The following is a 15045-nucleotide window of genomic DNA, read 5'->3' as shown; positions in this document are numbered from 1 at the left end:
AAAAAAGGACTCAAAACCTTCCTTTTTCAGAAAGCCTATCCTGACTAATTTTATCTGATTTTATCTGCTGACTGTTTTTATTGTTTTGCTCTGTTGCTCGATTTTACTGTTATTGTTGCTTTTACTGTTATTGTTGCTTTTATTGTTATTGTTGCCTTTGTACTGTGCACTTTGAGATTTGTATTTAAATGTAAAGTGCGTTATAAATAAAATCTATTATTATTATTTATTATTACTTCAATCACCGGACAGTCCTGACAGGGATCTTGAAGGCTGAAATCAGGAGTGATCAAATACACCAGACACTCATTTTGGTGTTATCCATAATTATCCTGTGATCTCAAGAAAACAAAAGACATTTTCTCAAGATAAATTATCTCCACAAATCGGCCTTTGTTTTCTAAATCAACCCGTTATCATGAGAAAATGAGTTTTGTTATCTCAAGATAATGAAATAATTAACTCATGATCACGAGATAACAACATTGAAATTGCTGCTCTATTTTTTTTTTCTTAGCAATGTTGCCACATTCCCAGATCGCCACTATATTCACTCATTTGGTGATTTATTAACATGTCATTGTATCTAATACAACCAATGGCCAGAGCTACAAAAATAAAACCCATGTTGTTTTTCTTTAATCATTATCATCTTGTATGAGACAACACTCACATAAGTCCTTTTTGAAGTGATTACGTTCAGACATTTTGGTAAATTTTGGACTTAAAATGCCTGGAGAAATAAATGTCATTAATACAAGTCAAGCTGCATAATCTCCTTATAATAAAAGTAACACAGCCCTATTAAGTCTAAATAAGCTTATCAACATTACTAGTAGGTCTAATCATTAGTATGTTTTATCATTAGGTGGCTACTCTGCAGCAAGGTATTTATGAAAAGTAAACAAATCTGTCTATGCACTACTAAATTCAATATTTTCCTCCAAGACTTTTCCCGTCTGGATTTGGAATCCACAGCTAGCCTGCCAAGGAGACTCAGGACAAGCCACCACTCTTGATGTTTGGCAAAATTTAGAGACAAGGCGTCAGGCAGTAGACATAGTTATGACTCACATTTTATTTGACGAAATGTTTAAGCATGTTTTAAAATTTGTTGTACGCCTATAGGGTACATATTTTTACAATTGGATAATGTAAGAATCACTGTAGGCCTACAACAATGATAAATGAAAATGAAAATGTTCAAAAATAATTTTTTTCCCATGTAGCCTAATTTTTGGTCAAAGCCACAGGGAGCCATTGGAGAGGGGCCTAAGAGCTGCATGTGGCTCTGGAGTTGCAAGTTTCCTCGCCCTGATTTAACCACAAAACTAAGGCCACATTAATTGAATGCAAAACAACATACTTTTGTTTTACAGAGGCTCCATTCAATACGAAGGATTTCACTTATGTTTTTGGTTGTTTACAAACACACTGGCTTCACTTCAGTTTAAATAGTCCAAGTCGAGTTTCATTTTCATACATTCTGTGGCATCAATTTTCATGCAAGACGAATTGAAAACTTGAATTAGGATACCAATACATTGGTGTCCTAATTCTGCCGTAGTCATATATATTTTATTTCTGACATACACTGCTTCACTCTGAGTCCTGTAACTGATTTTATTTCCTAAGCAACATAATTGGAAACCAATGCATCAAGTCAAGCTCTGACAAAATGGCTAAATGGAAAAACTTTTCCCCGGGAGAATTGACGCGTTGTAACTGCATTGTTCCAGCAGTGGAACATTAATTGCTAGTACCTCATACTTTACTCTGCACCCCCCACCCTCCCACCACCTCCTCTCTCCCTCTCTGTGTGAGCACACTCACCTCCCAGCTCCTCTGTGGAGATGCTGGTGAGCTGGAAGGCTTCGCTGCCTTCCGTCAGGGAGCTGCTCAGATAGTTGTCTGGATAGAGCAGGCCCGCCCGCACATGGTGGAATGGCATCTTCTCCCTGCAGAGCAGACACACACACACACAGTCTAAATAAACTTTGCATGTGTGTGCATGTGTGTGTGTGTGTGTGTGAGCAAGAAAACTACAGGTAAGAGGGATTTGTGTCTCAGTGTGTGCATGTGTATTCAGACTACCAGCACGGTCATGAGCCCTTTTTAGAAACACAAGCTCCTGCGGAGGGAGCATTGTTCCTCATGCTCATTCCTGGGAGAAACCGCTGTCTCCTTGTGGCAGAATCACAGTGACAAATTATGTAATCACATTATAATTCAATGGAGTCAGAAAAAATATTTCGCTGTTATTGTTCGGATAAATACCATCAGAGTACAATCAGGAACTCAGTATTATCTAGTCATAATTCTCTCGTTGTCTTTCTCCTGCTCACTCTTTGTTGAGGAAAAGCACTAAAGTCCTGTCACTTGCTATCCTTTCCTCTAACCCCCCCATCAGATCTTATGTCCCCCCAGACGATCCCAGCTGCCACCTAACACCTCACCAAGAGACCTGCAGGGCTTGACAGGGCATCAATCAACCACGGCCCCTTCTGTCGTATGATCAGAGTGACTCTTTGCTTTGATTCATGAGCGCTGCCCCTCTGAGGGCTTTCCCAGTGTAACATTTTGACACTGGCGATATGCTTCATGTAATATTCCTGCCAATAGTACATGCTGAACTGTCGAGGTGAGGGAGAGAAAGAAAGATAGGGAGGGAGGAAGAGATAGAGATCCCGGGAGTATTTCATGAGCGTGCCGCTGCCAGACAGAAGAGATAGAGATGGGAGTGGGGATGTCTCTGTCATAGAAAACAAGGTCCAAGTATAAACCTCTCCTCTCCTCTCCTCTCCTCTCCTCTCCTCTCCTCTCCTCTCCTCTCTCCACACTGTTATTTGAGACTTAAATCCTTTGTGGATCTCAATGAATCAGAGCCAAGGGAGGAACAGGACACAGACTGAGCGTAAAGACAAAGACAGTGTAAAAGGTTAAGAGCTAAGGGACAGGCGCGAGCCTGCTCTGGTGATCTGTAGAGGACACCAGGTGTGAAAATAGCTGTGTGTGCATGAGACAGAGACAGACAGCAGACACAGTGTATGTGCAAAAAGGTGTGTTTGTGCACATAGTTTGTGAACTCTGACATTTAGTCTTCAGTCCATCTGGTCCTGGGTCTTCTCTTGTCCCACCTGCACAATAAAGGTACTCAACATTTATCTGTTCTACAGGAGTTTCAGCAAACAAGATCCACACACACACACACACACACACACACACACACACACACACACACACACACGCTGAGGTCTTATTGTTAGATGGAATAGTTGTGTTATATATTCATGGATGGATTACTGAACGAGCCCACTGGGCACAGACCCCGAGCCCCAAAGTGTCAGGGACCCCCCTGACCTTTACCTGCAAAATGTCACTCACACTAACACGTCCTGAGCAGAGACTCAAACTTACCACAAAGAGACGCAATGTATCAGCAAATACATACAAATATTACTACATAAATGGGCAAAGCAACCCAAAAAGACACAAAGCAAACACGAGACACAAAATAACCACAAATGTATACATATCAACCAAAAAAAACCCACAAAATTACCACAAAGAGACACAAAAAGACCCCAAAAAAGACACAAAACAACCAAAAAAGACACAAAATCAACTCAGAGACACAAAACAAACACAATGGGACACAAAATAACAACAAATATATAGAAAAACAACCAAAAAGACACAAAATTACCACAAAAAGAGACAGAAGAAAACCTCAAAAAAGAAGAAAACCACACACAAAACAACTACAAAGAAACACAAAACAACCAAAAAAGACACAAAATCAACTCAGAGACACAAAACAAACACAATGGGACACAAAATAACAACAAATATATAGAAAAACAACCAAAAAGACACAAAATTACCACAAAAAGAGACAGAAGAAAACCTCAAAAAAGAAGAAAACCACACACAAAACAACTACAAAGAAACACAAAACAACCAAAAAAGACACAAAATCAACTAAGAGACAAAAAACAAACACAATGAGACTCGAAAAAAATAACTACAAATATATATAAAGCAACCAACAAAAGACACAAAATGACCTCAAAGAGACACAAAACAACTACAATGGAACACAAAACGACCAAAAAAGACACAAAATCAACTAAGAGACAAAAAACAAACACAATGAGACACAAAATAACTACAAATATATACAAAACAACCAACAAAAGACACCAAATTACCACAGAGACAAAAAAAGACCTCAAAGAGACACAAAACAACTACAAAGAAACACAAAACAACCGAAGTAGACACAAAATTAACTCAAAGAGACACAAAACAACCAAAGTGGACACAAAATTAACTCAGAGAGACACAAAATGGACGCAAAACCACAAAAAGATGCATAACGGCTACAAAGACCAGCAAAACAGCACAAAGGCCGTGTGTCTTGCTCCTATGTAGGAGAGGTGGTGGGGCCTTTTGCATATCTGTGCCCAGCAGCTCATTGTCTCATAATCTGCCCATGGTTATATGCAATCCTTAAAGTGTGACTATGTGACTTTGGAAAGAAGAAATAACACATTTTTCCTCTTACAAATAAAAAGAATTTCTGAACACTGGAACACACTGCTGCTCAGTTTCATACACTCAGGGCTTTTGTTGCTGCAGCCTTACTTGGTCTATGACCAGTAGCTTGTTGTTAACTAATCTTAGCTGGTGTTAGTTTGCTGACTTTTTGACTCTTTTCTTCTTGTGTTCATACACTTAAGGTCAGATTTGCCCACTGTTAAGCAAAATAGTTTTGCCTCAAGGTGCTTAAAGGTGCAGCATGGTAACAGCAATGAAATATTGCCACATCAAGAGACTAAATTAATTTGAATAAATAAAGTTGAATAAATTAAGTTGAATAAATAAAATAATCACAGAGAAGATTGGCAGCCCCTCTGTGGCATCAGGTTTTTTTTTTACAACTCAAAACAGCACCAAAGCCCTTTTCTTCAGTTTCTCACAATGACAGATGAAACAACAGAAAGGCTGATTGGAAAAAGGATCACATCACACATGTTCATTTTAAAGCGATGGACAAAAACGCTGGACATCAAGCAACAGGTTTATATGAAATATATGATTATAAATATTACCAAATGCACGAGGTAGAGAGAAATTGGCTGTTTTTTCCAAAGGCATCATATCTAATTTAACAATAATATGTTGTTGTTTATTTCAACAGGTGACCAATTAGGCCATCAGGTGTACCAGTACACATGCATGTACTTGAGTAAACATGTTGGACACGCTTTTTAGGGTGCTATGTGAATTTGTTGGAACGTATGTGCAAATACAGCAGAATTGTGCATTGTTAATTTATATGAATGCACACAAGCATGCAAAAGGTTAATTTCTGAGTGTATATTCAGCAGAATGAATACATGTCCATGTTTAAATTCCTACTGGTGAAAGTTTATATGTGCACTTGTGGATGCTGGGAGCATAGATGTAGGTATTGGGGGTATGCAGAGGACATAGTCCCCTAAATATTTGGAACATGTGCATTTGTCCCCCTCCAGTAAAGGCATGAAAGTAACATTTATTAAGTTAGTGAAATTTCCATCACGAATTGATGCAGAAAACGCAAAAAATGACCCTTAGAAATTCACCAGAACACAGGAAATTACATGCTTGAGGCTCAAAGTTTCCTGGGGGAAGACCCCAAATCCCCCTTTTCGTACATGTCCCTGTCAATGTTGAAACAAAACTACGCCCTTAGTTGGGAACATGCATATATATGAGATGTACCACTGTTATTTTCTCCCCTTTAGATGGCGGTGGTGGGAGGAGAATTCACATTATTATGCATGAAGTTTGTCAATATGGATCAGTGATCTCTGGTGCATTTACAAGTGAATATGTTCATGGAAATGACCAAAGAAATGATCACAAGAGTCAAAAAATAATCATGATGAAAAACGATGAACATTTAATGGCTGTTAAATAAGCCACAGCCAGCTGAAAGCCCCCGATTCTTCAACTCTTCAAATTAAACAGGACCCAGCAATTATTTAATCAGTGGATAAATTAATAAGACATATGATATGAAATTAATATGAGAATATATTTTAACAGTCCATCTGCTCTCACAATTGTTCCACTGACAGAAACACCCACTCACTCGTGGCGAAAACCAGCAGACGCATACACATACATCAAACTCAGCCACGCAGTAATTCTCTTTCTTTCTACCTCTCTCACTCACTCCCTATTTTTCCTCCCATATATTTTTGGATTGTGGTTTTCCCACTCGTGAAAACACAGACTGTTGTCACAGAGACGGGCATGAGAGCTGACAAGGACAAGCTTTAGCAGAAAACCTCCATCTGATAAGCCTCATCGCCTGGCTGAGAGCGGGAAGAGGAGTGGCAGAAAGACAGACAGATGGACAGACAGGTGAGAGAGAGACAGAGAGGGAGGAGGGGGTGCAAAGGGGATGAAAGGAGCAAATGAAAGCGGTCTGGCTGACAGTGTTTGAACTGTTGGGTCACCTGCACCCCAGGGAGTCGAGATTCAAGTCCGCAGCGTGGTGATCAGAACAAATTTAAGCTCAAACTGGAGGGAAGAGGCTGAGATGAAGGGAAAAGGAGCAACTGAGATTGAGCCAAAAGCTGGGAATAGGGAGAAAGGAGAATCATGTTTTCTCCTCACCTCCCTCTGTCCCCATGGAGTGGAATGCATTAGCAGGATGGCAGAGAAGAGCGGAGAGGTCACAACAGTATTTTTCTCCAACAGCACATGCACAGCGCTGCCATCACAAGCAGGCAGACAAGATAACAGTATTAACAGAATCAAACCGTATTCATCAGATCAAAGGAAACAGGTTGTTACTACTGCCGCAGCCACTGATTAACCATCAAAACATGCAAAGCTGTGTGATTTGGCTGCATCCAAGGACTGTGATGTGCACGCGATGTGTAAGCTGGCCAGGCAGACATCAAAATAAATCAACAAATTATTCTGTTTTCACTTCAAGCCACTAAACCGTCAGTTAGCTCTCCACATCTCCTCCACTTTTCAGAGATAAGGCCCCTGCTGCCTGCCAAATATAATGAGGGACCACAGTTGATCAGCTGAAGCACCATGTTGTAGAAAGGCAAACTGCAACTCTGTGATTTGTCAAACAAACTGGACGGCAGTCAAATTTTACACACCAAAGGACATGTTACCTCAACAGGCAACCAAGAATAAAATGGCTTCTAATTAGATCTGCAGCTAAATCAATTATAAAGACAATTAACGGAAATCAAATTCTAACTCGCTCTCTTTGCTGTCTCTGCTCAATGTCACACTGTCAGTGTCCTCCTGAAGTCACCTTGGGCAAAGACAAGCAGCCTCCACACAGCTGTGATCTCTGCTGTCTCTCTCTTACCCATCAAGGCAGTACTCTAAAAACATTTCCTGAACAGAGGCGCTGGATGGACTGCCCATCTTGTCGCCTACAGCCGTCTCTCCCGGAGGTCAACCTGGGTCATCCAACACGCTCTCTCTGACCCCACCACCAGCTGCTGCGTCAACTGAATAGTTCTGATGCTTCACCACCAGCAGCCCAGGCAGAGGTGATGTGGACGTGTGCGCCCTTGATCTTCTGTCAGGTGGTCTGAATCGACGCTCGTTGGGTGTTAAGAGTCCCACCCGACGGGAAAAGAGTTGGACACCCACGACAGTCTGCCACACTGCGCGCATCTGCAGCAGAGTGAGCGCAGCTGGACTCACATCGCCTGATATTCAAAGTCGCTGCTACATGTCCCCCTCATTGCACCGAGAATGGGGTGTCTGAAAATAAAATTTTAGAAAAAAAGAAAAGAAAAGAAAAAAAAAAAACATTCATGCGCGCTACCCGCCAAAAATGCTCGCACTCACACCGCCCAACACCACGCACGTACCGTAACACCCTCCATCCGTTACCATCCACAGGCGGGTCCCCCCGGGGTATCAGATGATGAATGTGAGGCAGGTGACAGATTTGGCCATCACGCTTTATGACTGTGGAGTTCTAGAGCATCTGGCAATGAAAATGAATACAACTGGGCTTTAGACTGCAGCCAGCCCCCATTTATCACCACCAATATGTGAGCTGCTACAGCCTGAGTGAACAGGAGAGCGGCTGATAAGCCACAAAGCACGATGTATAGTGATGAAGTGCTTTACGTCCCACTGCGTGTTGAGACAATTATACTGTAATTACACTTATAGCGCGCGTGTGATGGACCTATAATCACCTAATCACACCGATCAAACCCACACAGCGCGCACAGACGCGCGCGACGCACGCAAACAGCTGGAAAGAGATTTTCAGGAGCAGCTGAAATAGTCGGAATTGCAAATAGACACAGACATCATTACGTTGTCAGCCATAAAAACAGCACAGCTCATCTCTACTGTCAACACATAGAGGTCTGTTTACACACGCTCGCGCACATGCACGCCCCGCACAGCCCTGATTACAACAGGTGCAGTCGCCTGCGCGGCTCTGCAGCCATCAGCGGCACCGACGCATGGGCGGGCGGTCGCGGTAATCACCTTTATCACCTTTAACACACCAACCCAGAGGTGGCACACTAATTAGCCGTCGGGGTATAGCCTACCTGCCTGTGAAACGACTGGTCCCCCGGTGTGAGATTCCCCCCGCTCGGTTACAACACCGTTGGCGGAGATGCTGAGGGTCTTTTGAATTGCCAAGATGTGTTTAGTCTGTTTGCATCCGTCCTGTGCTCTTGAGGAGTCCGTCCGACAGCCAAAGATGGACTCATTCAGTCTGTGTGTGGGACCTGCCTCGGGGATTCACCAGTGTGTCATGAGCTCCACACTTTTTAGATAGTTATTCAAAAAAAATCAACTGGTTAGGTGAGGAGGAGGAAGAGGAGGAGGAGGATGATGGTGGTGGTGGTGCTGGGAGATTTTGTCCGCTGTAGCTGAAGCCCAGACCCACATGAATGGCCTCCCATCCGTTTTCTACATCTCACTTCTCATCGCCATATCTTGAAAATTTGGGATGAAGCAGTTGGTAGGTAGAGTGCCAAATCTTCGTCCTATCAGCTCGCCCAGACGGACGCCACCCAGCCGCCCACGGGTCTGGGTCTAACAACCGAAGCTGGTGCTGCTGCTGCTGCTGTTGTTGCCGTTCGCCTCTTATAAAAAATAATAAATCACGATTAAAATTCAATCTACTCTGTCGAGTCAACACCGGAGGATGCCCGGTGAAAGCTTTGAGCGCAGATCGGTGAAACAGCGGAGGGATGGAAAGGGATCTCCCGACGCTCCCGGTGCATTTATCTCGGCTACTCCCGGTGACAGGGTTAACCCATTTATCGGTCCAGTCCGGTAAGGGAGGGGCCACATGGGGGCCACGGCAGCAGAGGTGCGACTGTGTATAGGTGAGCCGGGAAGGAATATGCGACGCTGTGGCGCTCAGTGGGAGCTGCCCTACTCGCCGGTGTGTGTGTGTGTGTGTNATTTAGCCACTCTTCACAGCTTTAAGAGTCATTGATGACCAATTATGGTGCTTAGGAAATGACATCAGCCGCAGTACTTAAATGATGCAGTGTGTGTCTAATCCCCCCCTCACCTTTCCTCCCCACCACCCATCCCAAATCTTCATCTCCTTATTCTTCCCTCCACCCAAACCTGCTTTTCGCCGCTGTTAATAGACGTCCTCTCCAATCCTGTTATCTCCTGATCGGGCTGCCTGCGTTTTTCGCTCCCTGCCTCTAGTTAGAATACCCCACCACTATCCCATTTACACCCCCCGTACTAATTATGTAATAGCCTTTGTGACGCCTCTGTTTTCCCCCCGCCAGTGGGACCGCAGCAGCTCAATTGCAGTCTCAGCCTTGAGGTTGAAAACTGTGTCTCTCGCGCTGCTGCGCTGTTATAATTAAAAGTGGTTACACCAACTTATTTAACCATGCCAATCGATCTCCCACCCGCTGATCGCAATGGGTTAATGCATTTAGTGTGCGCCTCGGGGGTTTAACAGTGTGATGGGCCACTCAGACTGCTGTTTTCTCTGTGAGTTGAGGCATTACTGAAAAGTAAAGATAACACAAGACTGATGGATGTTTCACCCTGGCGCTCTAACTGCAGTGGGCATATCTAATGAGCCTAACAAAGGTTTTTGAATATTTTCTCGGGGAAATTAGGCCAATCTAAAACACAAATTCATCCAAATTAACCCCTTAATTCTCCTGGAAACCACGTGGAAGAGGTTTAAGTTGTCTGAACACGTGCTCATCTGTGGTGCTGATTTTTTTTTTTTTTTTTTGGCGCTGTCCACGGTGCTGAAGGGCTTCCTCCAGCAGAGGCAGGACAGATGAAGGTGAAGTGATGCGCCTCATGTCAGCGTTTACAGACAACCTAAACTGCATGAGTGCGATTTATGCGAGTTGAAATTAGATCTGAGTTTGTTCAAAGGCACCAGGATATTATATTGAGAGGCGGTTAGAGGCTATTTCCTTTTCATACATCACCCCTAATTCTATAACAAACCCATAAATGTCATTTGATAGATACAATGTCACTTAGGATTGATGAGCCTTGTTATCATAACAATATTATAAGACACTGGCCCCAAAAATATCACTTTACGACTACTCTCTGTCTTTTCAAATAACCAAAATTTCCTGTCTATTTGTGCACTGAGTATTTACAGCTGGGTGACAAATTAAAGGAAAAACCATCATAAGGTGTGTTAGTCTTTTACCCTCCAGTAACGGATATTAAATCACACGCAACTACAAAAAAGGTCAAGGATGACACAATTAAGCCCGAGACTTATGTTCATTATGGTCCTTCGTGTAAAGACATTACGGCAGGACTATGTGGCATTATACTAAAAACAAACCAAGACAATAAATGTCACAATCAATAAAATAACACTAAAAGCTCAAGATCCAGCTCAATGAGTAATAAGTTATATATCCTCAAGCGTGTGTTTATCCTTTTAACCGAGACTTTTAACTTCTAATGTCTAAGAAATGAACCCAGGCGCTAGATCTTTGCTTAAATGTGCATGCTTATTCTTTATTTTTATACAGTAGATTTAGAAACTCATGCATCTTAACTGGGTGCTTTCTGTACTTGGTCAAGAAATAATCCAACTTGAAGGAGGTCATAACATCAATTAATTAAAAGCCACCACAAGCACCAGTGCTCCTGTCACAGATTCAAGTCTCTTAAAGCTGGGGTAGGCGGTTTCATTTTGGCTTCACTGGGCAAAAATCCCATAATGATCTTTGTGCATACTGTAATTCAAGTAGACTGAGAGAGCACTAGACTTCTTCACCCCCTCTTGGCTCTGTTTCAGGCTTTAAAAAACTAGGCCGTGACAGGAAACTTTGGTCAATCACAGGTCATTTCAGAGAGAGGGCGTTTCTGTTACAAATGTAGATTCCTGTGCACGTCCCTTTGGGGAAAGCCTGATTCAATGGTGGAGGATCCTGCAGAGAAAGCTGCTATTACAGCATTGGCAACAGCTGCCTACACTGCAAAGCAACCCAAAATAAAGACAGTCAACAATAAATGAAATAAAACACATGACAGCGTCAGGAAAGCATGTCAAGGATGGAGAAAGACTGTTGCTAATAGTTTAGCTTTCTGCTAACTGTAGCCAAAGCCTCATGGCTGCAGCCTCAAGTTCACCTTTATGTAGCCAACATCAGCGAGAGCCTCCTCCACCGCTACAGAGACAGCCTCACCAGGAGGAGAGCAGGCAGCAGCATCCGAGACGGACCCCCTGTCAGAAGCCAGCCAGTGCAAACCAGGCAGCTGCAACTCCCTGCCCGATCAGCAATCTTCATTTTTTTGCTGGCATTACACACTTTAGACCCAGTACTGCCACTGACTCACCAGCACTAGAGGATTTGCACTGGCCGAATTTAAGCCACTACAGCTGCTGCAGAAGGTCAGTCTCCAGAGCTGCTGCCTGCTCTTCTACTGATGAAGCGGTGCGAGGCGGAGGGACCATGGAGTGACTCACTTGCTAATTCGTCTCACTTTTGGACAGGGCAAAAACAAGCTGAGTCAATGACGTGCGTGTAACTCTACCATGAAATATGATTAAATAAATGAATGCATAGGAAACACTGGGTTACTGCATACGTCCGTGGTCGACTGGTGGGGAGGGCTTAGGACACAGAGGGGAGAGAAGTGAGCTGCAGGAGGAGGGTGTATTTTCAAATGTTGCTTTTATTTATTTTCTGTGTACCCCAGTTTTAACTCTACTAGAGGGATGGACACCATACTTCCAAAAGATATTCCCTCATTTTGTGTGTTCTAATAATGATGATGGAAAAGGCTGACTAACCTGCCGCTCTAAATCTGTCACAGGTGGTTATATGGGTAGAGATCTGGTGACTGTGAAGGCCATAGTTTATTATTCACATCATTTTCATCCTCATCAAACCATTCAGTGAGTCTTGTTGCATTTCCCCTTCAATTTGTCGCCCATCAGTAGGTTTAAAGGGTAGACTTTGACTTTTTAAACCAGTTTCAGCAGTGAAATATCAAAAGGTGAATACTGGAATGTAGCAATTGAAATCTATAACATTCAATCTACTACTGGGTCCCATCCAGGTCCTTGTTCTCTAATTGTTGCCATATTACTGGAGTCCATCTGCCATCCTAATGGGACACAGCTGTGTGGCTGATATCTGGCCAGGTGATAATTTAAATCTCATGGCGAGTTGAGCACAATTTTCTCAGGTGTTAAGAAATCCAATCTAGCGCTTTTTTTTGTAGGCGGAGGGCGAGTTGGTCTTAAACTGTTCATTATGCTGCAAAGATGGTGCATTTGCAAATCATTCACGAGAAAAAAAATCACTCTGTCACATAATGACAAAATGTCAGCAGCTCCTCTTTGTGCTGTCCATCAATACAAACCTCTCCACCGAGTCAAAGAACTTGACTTATTTTCAGCCGTGTTGCAGCTCCCCGTTGACTGACTGACTAATACACTTCTCCCTAAGTATAACATGGATTTTACATTCACAGCTGGATCCTGCTAAGGGACCTGATCGAATTGGCAATTGGCAAAACCTCAGGCTTCACAAATATAAAGAGATGATTCACGAGAGGAAAACCATCAAATAGAGCCACAGGGACGCACTAACATGGACTCTGACCTCAAAGCAAATCAATACAGGGAGTCATGTCGGCAATCAAAAGTGGCTGCCCTATTTCTTCCAGTAATGTTTGCTCTGTCAGACCATTTATTGCTCACTAATAGAGATATGCTTTTATCCTGCCTCCTGAGCTTTAATCACTACATAAATGCGACCATGACTAAAACATAGCCTGAAGCGACAGACTTAACACTCTGGATTTTTCTAAATTAGATTGTTGACAGTGGAGAGTGCCAAGAAATATAAGGGAGCAACATGCAGTAAAAGGTCTTAGGGCTGCATTTGAATCTTGGATTATTTGTGATGATCCCATGACTCAAATCAAGTCCAATTTACTCAATAAACAAGTAAAATAACAGTTTTAAATGGTCCATCTTTAAAAAGAGAAAAAAGGGAAACGTTTTAAAAAAGAGGAACGGGTCAGAGTGAATTTATAGATTGAATGAGTCTCTGTTGAGGTCACACTACAGCAGTCTTCTGAACAAGAATATTAGCATTTCAAAGTTCAGGTTCAGATATGGCAATTTATTTTCCCCACGACACTGAAAGGTGATGATAATGTGTTGCTTTAATAGCCTCTTTCGGAGTGGTGTATTTATGAAAATGAAAGGATTATCTTGTAGGGCGGCAAAGTTTGTGTGAGTCTTATGAAGATAAAAGTCAAACTGGAGATAATGGAGAATGAACTGTACCTTTATGTCTTTATACCGCAGTGTAAAGCTGTAGAAGACACGGTCCTCTTCTGTACATACTCGTGTGGTACTTCAAATACTCCTCATATGAATTCTGTCTAATTTGTAAAGTTGCAACTGGCAGAGGAGCGGTGCCTTGATCTTGTATCCTGCTCCCTCATGAAGTGGGAACCTGGCAGCCACGGGAACATGAGAGAGCACATTATGGTTTCAGATCACAACCCTGCTGTATAATACATTCAACATCTCTCCAAATCCAACCTCATTTTCATTAGCATTTAAATATTGTCATCATCCATTCCACTCCACATCCCCGCCATGCTTATTCCAAGTCCTGCAGCAACGATGACCTTCCATGGGGAAATAACAGGTTCCTGTCAGCCAGGATTTTGCGGCGTAGGCATCATCAAAAATTCAATTTGAAACCCCTAAAAGGAGGTTAATTCACATTCACCTATGTGCCCAGTATTGTGAACAAGAGATACTAAAACAATCAGCAGATAAGTGTGATATTGGGCGTTTGTGTGCGTACGTGAATAATTAAATATTTGGCGAATGAATTAAAGACAGAGATCAAGAGAAATCTGTGGTAAACGGGTGAAGCTGAAACTGGACCTGAAGTCAATGCATCATTTAATCGCAACATTACAGCTCAAAGGTCATCCAGCCCGACAATATGCAAGGCCATCATGCATGCTTATAAAAAATCTCTGTCTCAAACCGTTCCTCACATACAAACAAAAATGAATACATGACCAGTAAAAGTCTGTAAAGTCTAAAAGTCACGTACTGTTTTAATGTATACCAATGAAAAGTAATGCCCCAGAAATGGTATACTAACCAACATAATCATGAGCCAGTAATTCTTATACCCTGTAAGAATGCGAACATGTGACCAATGTGCTGACCGGGATAAAGGGGGAATTAATATAAAGAGCAAAAGTCTGCATAACAAGTTGAAGTGGTGAATGGGTCAAACCAACACAGGACTTTCCCACAGAAGACCGGTGTTCGTGTCCCTCATGAAACCAAAGGCCCGTTTTCACCGCAGGAACTTCGGGGTAATTTTACGGGGCCGGGGCCGTTGGTGCGTGTCTCCACCGCAGGAACCACCCCCGAAGGACAGAGTTCCGGAACTTTTACAGGGGCTAAACAAGTCCCTGCCTCGGGGTAGGTACTCAGAACGGCCCCGAAAGACTCCTGGCTGGGGC

At 42.7% G+C, this 15045-nt stretch overlaps 1 protein-coding gene across 3 annotated transcripts in view; it reads right to left on the bottom strand.

Moving 5' to 3' along the window:
- caln2 (calneuron 2) overlaps nucleotides 1-15045 on the bottom strand; it is a 54475-nt gene that overhangs the window by 37053 nt on the left and 2377 nt on the right. The window contains exons 1-2 of one of the 3 annotated variants that reach the window (XM_050041504.1): nucleotides 8610-9395; nucleotides 1834-1958 (exon numbers count right to left, since the gene is read on the bottom strand). In XM_050041504.1, coding sequence (XP_049897461.1) covers nucleotides 1834-1951 — 118 coding nt within the window. In that variant the 5' untranslated portion in view covers nucleotides 1952-1958; nucleotides 8610-9395. Of the gene's footprint in view, nucleotides 1-1833; nucleotides 1959-7393; nucleotides 7422-8609; nucleotides 9396-15045 lie in introns of those variants that run through there. The other 2 variants (XM_050041503.1, XM_050041505.1) reach the window with 2 other exon arrangements.

This window comes from Epinephelus moara, chromosome 3 (genome assembly GCF_006386435.1).
Source record: "Epinephelus moara isolate mb chromosome 3, YSFRI_EMoa_1.0, whole genome shotgun sequence".
Lineage (NCBI taxonomy): Eukaryota > Metazoa > Chordata > Actinopteri > Perciformes > Serranidae > Epinephelus > Epinephelus moara.
Note: the sequence above shows the minus strand (reverse complement) of the source record. Positions and strands in the feature narration are given on the sequence as shown.